This window comes from Trachymyrmex cornetzi, unplaced genomic scaffold (assembly GCF_001594075.2).
Source record: "Trachymyrmex cornetzi isolate Tcor2-1 unplaced genomic scaffold, Tcor1.1 scaffold926, whole genome shotgun sequence".
Lineage (NCBI taxonomy): Eukaryota > Metazoa > Arthropoda > Insecta > Hymenoptera > Formicidae > Trachymyrmex > Trachymyrmex cornetzi.
In genome coordinates this window covers 8,456-18,363 of record NW_017300274.1, presented here as the reverse complement: position 1 = coordinate 18,363, position 9,908 = coordinate 8,456, and the positions used below count along the sequence as shown (strand labels likewise).

Below are 9,908 nucleotides of genomic sequence, written 5' to 3'. Positions count from 1 at the left end.
ACTTTAAAATAGTACAGGACTTTTTGATTCAGTATAGGCTGTTCTACCCACGTATGACAAAAAATGCGGTAGTCGCCAAACACCCTGTATAATGTTAAAAACAAAAAATTATTCTCGTGGAAATGCTATCACAAAAGTGCGATCACAGACCATACATTTATAATCTACGTATTGAAGTATTAAAGATGGTAACGTTGGATAAAAAGAAAACATAGTTAATATCATACGTAAAAACAATATTTTGAAAAAGAAATTATAAAATATAATATGAAATATAATGATTCCTGAATATCACATGTATGAGAGACTGTAAATAATAATAAAATAAAAGAAATATGCAATATTTAAAAGTAATAAGTAAAGCTAACATTACTAATTTATATTACTTAGAATATAAATTTGCGCTATTATGCAATTCCAAATGTCTCTCATCTACTTTAAAAGTACGGCAATCTATGTTTCTCGCTTGAAACGTTGATCGAATTTTGCATACGGCGTTAAGAGTATCGATGTTCATTCGGTTCCTCTTTTTAACCTTTACATCCGTGACAATCGAAAATATTCGTTCAGCTTCAGCGTTTGAATGGAGAAGAGAAAAAATTGCATGTACTAATTTTTTTAAATTCGGAAACATTGGTTGTTTATCATCAATTTTGGTTTCAAAAATTTTATTCCACATATTCTATAAATTTAAATTGACCAAAACATCTTTATCCGCGTCGCTAAATATAGTTGGTAATATTCTCCATTCAAAGGCTGAAGTTGTAATATCGAAAGTTCCAAAATGTTTAGCGACGTGAGTGAGGTCTGGAACCACACTTCTTGCTTTATCACCTAAAGCTATTTCAAAATTTAAGAAGTTAAAACTTTGAAAAAGTGCATCATTATATGATAATCGTTGTATTATTTCTTGTATGGCCGTAACATAAAAATCGAAACATTTTAATTTAAAATGTTGCGTTATAATTTTAAATATCCACGTTTTACTTTTACTTTTTCTTATATTCGTAATATTTTTGGTCATCATGTTTGTCAAGTTTTGAAAGAAGCTTGTAAATTAGTTAAACTAAATGTGAATATCAGAACACGTATTAGATTTTTGAATAATTGTCTTAGATTTAATTTGGTACCACCACATTTAAGAGGTTATTATAAGATTAATAATGTTTCATTATACAATAGAACATATTACAATAAATTGAGAAAAATACAACTTAAGAATGTAAAATCTATTTTGCATTTAGAGATTAAAGACTCGTACAGTTTTTTGGAATTTACTAGAAATAATATTTTTGATATTTATTTAAAGATATGTAACATGTTGCCAATTTCCATAGCTTGTGAATTTTTCAAATATTTAGATTACATTAACAGTTCTAGTTTTTACTCACACACAACGAAAATTGACAAAAAGTTTCAGTGGTTGAAGGACAAAGAACAAAAAACTCTCAAATCTTTCATTAAACCGATTTCTTATGTGTGTTCTTTCGATAATGACTCTAGAATTAGTACTGTGTCGAATGAATTTCCGATTGATGATTCTGGTCTTGTTGTTGAGAGGATAAACATTTCTGCGAAAGATTTTGGAGATGCGGTTCCTTTAGGCACTTTAAATGAAAAATGGTTCCTGAATTTGAGTGGCATTCACATTCCTGAGGAAGTTAGATACTTCCTGTTACAATTGGAAGAAGGCTTTGGACTTCCCATTGACAGAAATAATTTGCAGCATACGTTTATAGAATTCATAAAAAGCATTGAAAGTAACATTATCAATCGTCCTAATAATGTAATTAATGTAATAAGAAATAATACAATGCCAATTCTTGAGAAATTTCATAATGACTTTCCAAAAAGTGACTCCAACACCAAGTTATTATCTAGTTGGACAATATCTACAAAAAAATTTATTAAAGAGCATCCAGAATTGTTATTTTCAAAGGCTGATAAGGGAAATGTGACTGTTGCTCTTAACAGGGACGATTATGTCAATAAAATGGAATTGATGCTTTCGGATGAAAATACTTATGAGATAATTAGTAAAGATCCTACTCGTAAAATTATTAATGATTCACGTAATATTTTAGTCAGATGGAAAAACAAAGGTTTTATAGATAACATTACTTATAAGAATTTACTTAGCACTGACGGCAGTATTTCGAGAGCTTACGGGTTGACCAAGATTCACAAAACTAATTATCCTCTGAGAATTATAGTCTCATCCGTTAATAGTCCGTTATATAATTTATCATTATACTTACACAAAATTATCAATAATTCTATACAAAAATCTCCAAGTTATATTAGGAATAGTGTTGATTTAATTGATAAATTAAAAAATATTAAGCTTGAATCTAATTCGATTTTGGTTTCACTGGATGTTGTTTCCTTGTTCACTAATATACCTATGGATTTGGCAACTAATAGTGTTGTTAGGAGATGGGAGTTTATATCCAGTGAGACAAAAATTACATTGGAGGAATTTATGATAGCTTTTCGATTGGTACTGAACTCGACAGTGTTTATTTTTAACGGTAAATATTACAAACAAATTTTTGGAACTCCTATGGGATCTCCATTATCACCTATTGTTGCAGACATGGTTATGCAAGATTTAGAGGAAACTGCACTTAGATTATTGCCGGTTAGGTTATCTTTTTATTACCATTACGTGGATGATGTTATTTTGGCGGCCCCATCTGAGAGCATCAATGACATATTGTATGTTTTTAACTCATTGCATACAAGATTACAGTTCACTATGGAAGTTGGCATTGATGGAAAAATAAGTTTTTTAGACACTTTGATTATTGTCGAGGATTGTAAGTTAATATTTGATGACTACCGTAAGGCTACTTTTTCTGGCAGATTCCTGAATTTCCATTCCCAACATCCGATCTGTCATAAGAGAGGGGTTATATATGGTGTCATAGATAAAATAGTTCGCTTATGCCACCCAATTTTTCAACACAAGAATTTAATCGATGCTGTTAATATTTTTTTAAATAATGGATACCCTCTTCAATTTATTTTTTCTACAATCCGGAATAGATTAAAATACCATTTTAATAATATTCATGTGAACAATAATAAATTTGGTTTGGAAAAATTTTTTGCTGTTCCGTTTGTTGATTCTGTTTCGGAGAAATTTAAACCTATAGCTAATGTTGTTGATTGCAAATTGGCATACACCATTCCCAATACACTTAAGGAATACATAAAAAGGGGAAAGGATAAATTGGAGCATACACAGAACCAAAATGTAGTTATAAAATATCTTGTGAAAATTGCGAAGCAAGTTATGTAGGCCAAACAAAGAGACAATTAAAAACAAGAGTACATGAACATGTTTCTGACATTAACAAATCATCAAAATCTCCATCTGTAATAACGAATCACAGAATTGAAACGAATCACGATTTTAAGTGGAATAGCGTGAAAATATTAGATATAGAACCTTCGTATAGAAAAAGATTAATTTCTGAGATGGTTCACAGTAAGAAACAAACACAAGGTATAAACAGACAAACAGATACAGAGTCATTGCCTGACACATATATTAACATGATACATTCCCTTTCCATTTCTTAGTATTGTCACGATTTCTTGTCCTCTCCTGACATTCTGCCATTACATTACATTGTTCGACTTGATCAAGAGTGTGTGATCACGTATATCGGTGCAAAATATTTTATAGTTGTAACATTTATGACAAGGAAGATTTATAGCACATTAATGGATTTTATTTTTACTGACACATTTGCAGAATTTTTATATTTACTGACACATATTTTGATTTTTACATTTCACTGACATATTATTGTGTAATTATTCTTCACCGACAAGGTAAATGACTTTATGTTATTTTATTATAGACAATATTCTTTATGTATAACCTGAGGTTTCAAATGTATAATTATTCTTTCTTAGATATGAATTTATTCGCAACTTAAATCAATTTCTAATGGACAACTTGCGCTTTTTATGTCAACGACAAGATTACGCGTGCGATTTTATGTAATGTTTTATTTAATCATATTTATTTCCATTTAAGAGATTATAATTGTGAGTGAGGTTTGGAACCACACTTCTTGCTTTAGCACCTAAAGCTATTTCAAAATTTAAGAAGTTAAAACTTTGAAAAAGTGCATCATTATATGGTAATCGTTTTATTATTTCTTGTATGGCCGTAACATAAAAATCTAAACATTTTAATTTAACTTCCTGTACAAATTCAGAAGAATGATTTAATAGGAATTGTTCGCATTCGGGACCAAGATATATTTTACTAATAGGTAAAAAATTTCGTGACTCGACAATATCTGCAGAAATATTGTTCAAAGTTTCAGATGTTAAAAAATTATATCCTATTTGCTCTATTAACTGCTGACTACTTTGTGACAATTTATGAATTAAAATGTCTCTAGATTGAAATAAAGCATTAAACTGATTTAAAAAATGTAAAATGTACTTTAAAAATAACATATAAGCTTTAATATGATCGTTTTCTAAAAGGCTAAGAATTTCTTGAGCAGATTTATTTTTTGTTTCAAATACTTCCAGGTAGAAGTAATGTTTGAAGACTTCCCAATTCTCAAGAACTCTTGTAACACACTTCTGTAAGACGAGCCATCTTGTACCTGATAATTTTAATACCTTACGTGATTCTACTCCAAAGAATGTTTGATATTCACACAAAATAGCAGATCTTTTTGGACTGTTGGAGATGTACGTAGCAATTAAATGTAACACACGTTCACAAGATTCCGGCAATTTTGAACACGCTTTACTAGCAATCAACGCTGAGGAATGACATATACATTTAAGTAAAATGAGAGCCGGTACCTCGTTTTTTAAGCGAGTAACAAAGGAGTCATGAATTCCAACCATAACTGAAGCGTTATCACAAGCTAGTCCTATAATATTTTGTAAGTGAATTCTTTTTGAATGTAAACTATTTTTAAATGCGTTATATACTTTATCAGCTGAACAATCTCTTGCATCTAATTGTAATAAATCTAATAATTCTGTTATGACTTTCTTTTCTTTAAAGTGAAAATATAAAGTGAAAATTTAACAAGTATACAAAGTACTTTATCATTACTGATAGTAGTAGTTTCGTCAAGTAAAATTGAAAATTTTTGTTTTCTTAAAAATTCTATGGTTGTTTCACTTTCGCGCTTGTCAATTACATTCTTAATAATTTGTGTACATTTTCTCCTTGACAGTGAAAAATCGTTGACTACTCTTGGCTTACTAAAAATTTCTTTTATTAACCTTATGGAAAAATTTCTTTTATTAACCTTTAGGAACCATATGATCTAAAGTTCTCAAAGCTATGTTATGTTCCGCATAAAGAGCTGATAATTTAATTTCTGCTATTTTTACATCTTTTTTATGATCTTTCGAAACAATTTCTTTTGTCAGCAGTGGAACAAATGGATTAGCAAGATCTTTTTCTTTTTTTAAATTTAAAATATGGTGCTTTCGATTCGCATGCTTTCTTAATTTTGACATACCACATACAAGAACTGTTTTGCATGCAGTACAGAAAGCTTTTCCATTGTCCGGATGTGATGTTAACCAATCTTTAAATTCTTCAATAAGTAGCTAAGAATGTTGAAAAACTTTTACCTTGCATTTTGATTTGGATGCCTTTGAGCCGCTGCTGGTCGATGGTTGATCATGCTCATTTTTTACTTTCATAAATACTAGAAATGTTAATAATATTTAGGACATAAATTAATTGATAATACAACATTTAGATCCTACAAAATAATATTTACCTTTATTTGATAGTTAAACAATAAATGATACTAATAAAATACTTAATAAGAATTAGGGCCTGAGCAGAATAGCTGACTCATAATTTTAAGACAATGTCTAATGACCTAAGTCTTTTGTCTTTAGTAATGTACTATAACTGTTTTATATGATTCAAGTCTTATGCAAGATCTATAATAGAAGTCTTAGACGGTCGTAAGGTCTTAAGTCATAGAAAATGGATCATAGTCGAATATATGAAAATAATTGACTATGATTAGTCAATTTCCTACGACTTAAAACTTTACGACCGCCTACGACTTGTGTTGTAGACCTTGCACACACATTAAAGATTTATATATATAATTTTAAAACTTAAGTCATAATACTGTTATTGTGCATTACAAATAAAAAACAAATGACTTAGGTCATTAGACATTGTCTTAAGATTATAAGATTCTTAGGCCCGATTACACCAACGTTACTTTAATTGTAAGCAAGGCTTAAAACTCTCTTTGTCCCTGTCTCTTTTCGATTTTAAAACGAGACAGAGAGAGTTTTAAATTTCGTTTAAAATCAAAGTAACGTTGGTGCAACCGGGCCTTATTCTGCTAAAACTCCTGATATGTACATTGTATAAAACGAACGTATTGTAACGTTGTATTATGATCTATTAGTAAAAAATAATAAAATATATACAAAAAAATAATTATTCTCCTAAATGTATGACTATATATGTGCGATGTATGATTAAATTAAATAAAAGAACTTCTATATTCGGTTAAAATGGATTTTAGTGCTTAAATACATATATTCCTATGTGAATTTATATATACATCTGATTCTGAATACCGAACGCCAAAATTTTTACTGGTCTTAAAACGCATCATAAGCAGAACTAGAATAACAATATCACTTATTTAATTGTGCAAGCAATTTAATACTCTTTGGTAATAGGTATTTTTTAGAATATTAACAATCGGAACGAAAATTTAAAAACTGAATAATTTATTGCGAAAAGTATTGTCTATCTATTATTAATATCTATATTATGATCTGTTATTAGTACCACTTGAGAATTCATATTTATTATATAGTGTATCGCTTACAATATACCTATAATCTAAGTAATATATTATTATATTAGCTGTGTGCAAAAATTTACTGCCACTACTGAAAATCTATAGTGCACGTAACGTAACCTGTAGCATTTTCAGCGGCAATAAATTCGAAACACAGTCATCATTATAATATCTTAATTCTTACTTCCTTTTAAAAAACGACTTAAAGAAGTCTTATGTCACAATTTTAGAGTTTGTGTTGTTTGGGTAATGATTTTCTTAAAAATAAAATAATTTGTAAATGAAATAAATTCAAAAGTTTTTAGTGTAAATTCACAGTTTTTATTCTAAAGAAGAGAAGAATCCAATATTTAAAAAAATCATAGAGAATAAAAAAAATTATCATATGTGATAAAATTTGAGGTTATAAAATATTAATTTGTAGAAAAATAATGTAAACTCATTATTATACTTACAATTCTATGAAATTCTTTTCTTGTACATCCAAACATTATTACTTCATTAATAGTAAGTTCTGTCCGCACTCCGCACACGCCGATAATAGGTTTGTTCGCGTCGCAAGCTCCAACATGCTCCTACGTGCTCCTACCATAGTTCCTACTCACTCTATCAAGCGTGTTGGATTGGAATAAGAGCTATAATAGGAACATATTGAAACATGGAGCATGCGACGCGAACACATTCGAAATTCGTTATAAAGTCTCAGACTATTTAAAATGCTGAGTCATACAGTGTTTGTTATAATAAAGTTTTAAGGAATACTTTACTATAAAACTAATTATTTATTCTTAGTTCGCTTGAAATATTAATTTCTCTTATCTCTTAAAATAAATCTCTTAAAATAAATCTTCCGAAGAATAAAATACATTTTGATTCATTTACATTCTACATATCTCATTTGGGAGGGCTCCGATTGCACACATCGTATATTGCACACATGTATCGCTGATTAGCCAATTTAAAAATAAAATAATCTCATTGGCAAAACAGTGAAAAATTACTAGGCACCAGTTGATATGAGTGGTGTGTACAATCAGAACTGTAGGCAAACGGGATCCTCCCATCTCATTTATTAGCTACTATAATTAATATTATTTTTTTATTTATTATTATAAATTAAATTTTTTCTTATTAGAAATTTTAAAAAATATATGTTTATCACTATTATTAAAAAGATAATAACATTTTGTGTTTTATTACATTATTAAAAAAATTTATATATATATTGTTGTTACGTCCTGAGCACGAGTCCTTCGCGGTCACGAGACGCGGCGTAACTTAGTGGGAACGTGAGCGCGGAGCGGGGCGCGCGAGGCGAAGCCTTGGCTTCTACGCGGTATTTTGATGCGTTTTTCACCGTTGGGAATCGGCAGCTGTCACCAGTGCTCAGAAGTGAGCACGAAATTCGGAGATAATCAATTACTAGAGATTTTAAATGGTTATCCCTCCGTGCTCTTCCGACAAAATAATATGGAGAGTTTAGAGGATGCGTCAGTTGACCTCATTTCGCAAGTCTCTCTATCTACGCTCTCCGATAGGTCGGGAAGAACAGGAAGGGTGCAAGAAAAAATACAACTAAGTATGGTTTTATAATTTTTATATGAATATTGCAAGGCGTAATGTTTGTTACGGTGGGCCGCGATGTAACCAGAATGGGCCTTGTTGGTTTTCTAACCGGGGCCACATAAGGTGGAGATCGCGGTCTCGGTGGCGGAGGACGCGTGGGCTCCTTGGGAGGCTGCGGCTTCGCGGAGGAGCGGAACGGTTCCCTCGCTTCCGGTGGGCACGCGGCGTTGTTGTCGGCGGTGGAGCGGTCCTCGGCCCAGTATCTGGCGGGGTTAAACTCCCCGGATTAGTGTAATGCCTTTTTTAGGGCGCGAAGGTGCACCCGCCACCCTCCCCTCTTACTCCTTACGCGCTTCCTCTTGGGCATCTATATACCCGAGAAAGAAAAGACGAAGAGTGAGTTCTTGGTGGGGAGGAGTGGAATCATCAACGCCGGTTAAAGCGCTCATCGGAGCTTCCACGAGGAGTGTACTTGGATGATAACGCTCCCGTTGAAGCGCGGTCATCCAAGGGGATAGAGGATAGCCTTCCTCGCCTGGGGAAGCGCTCGGTAAAGGCTGGAGTAAGGCAGGCGAAGAGGATGTCCCCTACGCTTGATCGTAAGCGCCGTGAGGGGATCCTCGGGTAAGAAGGAAGTAGCCGCGCTCAATGTAAGCGCTCCAGGTATCTTACCTCGGCTATATTTGGAAGGAAGAGTAAGGTGCTTTGCTGTAAATCGTCCCGCTTTATATATATTTTGTATCGTGACCCCTCGCGGTAAGGGGGTGTTTTCGCACACGTGTTGTTGCGAAATTCTCTCGAATGTTCTAATTCTTCTATCGCGATTTACTTAATTACTGTGTGTCTTTTTGTTCATTCGGTTGTTCTTATTTTTAGCGGGGTTCGCAATATTCTTAGGGGTGCTCTTGGTTGGCGCGTGATGCACTCGGTCGCGGCGTAGCTAGTGTGCATCCTTTGCGCGTTTTTTCATTCCGCTTTTCCGCGTATCTTTGGTTCCTTCTTCTGAGGCGCTCGTGAGTCTCCTTTGTTTGTTTAAGGCTCTCATTTCCTTATTCGTGTCCTTATTTAATTCGCAATAGTTTTTATTTACTTTTTGAGGCCTTCGTGATCGATGCGCGCGTTTCGCGTTGCATCGCTATGCATTTTACAAGTGATTACGCGTTTTTACTTGTTCTTGGTGGATCGCTATTTCCTCGCGATTATTTAGTTGCTAGTTATGATGTTCGTTGTTTCCCGTCTTTTGGCGGTGCTATCTACGTGCTCTAGCGCATTTTTCTATTAATTTTCCTATTTTATAAGTCGCGCAGGCGCTGTGCGCGCAGCGTTCGTTGGCAACGGCTACGGTAGCATGTCCTGTAGGCTTTCGCGACACGTATTGTATCGTTCGCTATACTACGTGCTCGCGTTCGCTTGGTAAACGGACGGGACACTATATTGTGGAACACCGGACGTTACATTGTTCATTATTATAAATTATAATATATTTATTTTAATTATAAT

General features: G+C 32.7%; 1 protein-coding gene across 1 annotated transcript in view; it reads left to right on the top strand.

Annotated features, from left to right (window-relative positions):
- Nucleotides 1-2,819, top strand: part of LOC108769660 (uncharacterized) — a gene marked incomplete at its 3' end in the record, with an annotated part of 8,589 nt that extends 5,770 nt beyond the window's left edge. Inside the window, exon 2 of the mRNA XM_018520765.1 lies at nt 1,504-2,819. Coding sequence (XP_018376267.1) covers nt 1,504-2,819 — 1,316 coding nt within the window. The remainder of the gene's footprint in view (nt 1-1,503) is intronic.
- Between the last annotated feature and the right edge of the window lie 7,089 nt (nt 2,820-9,908).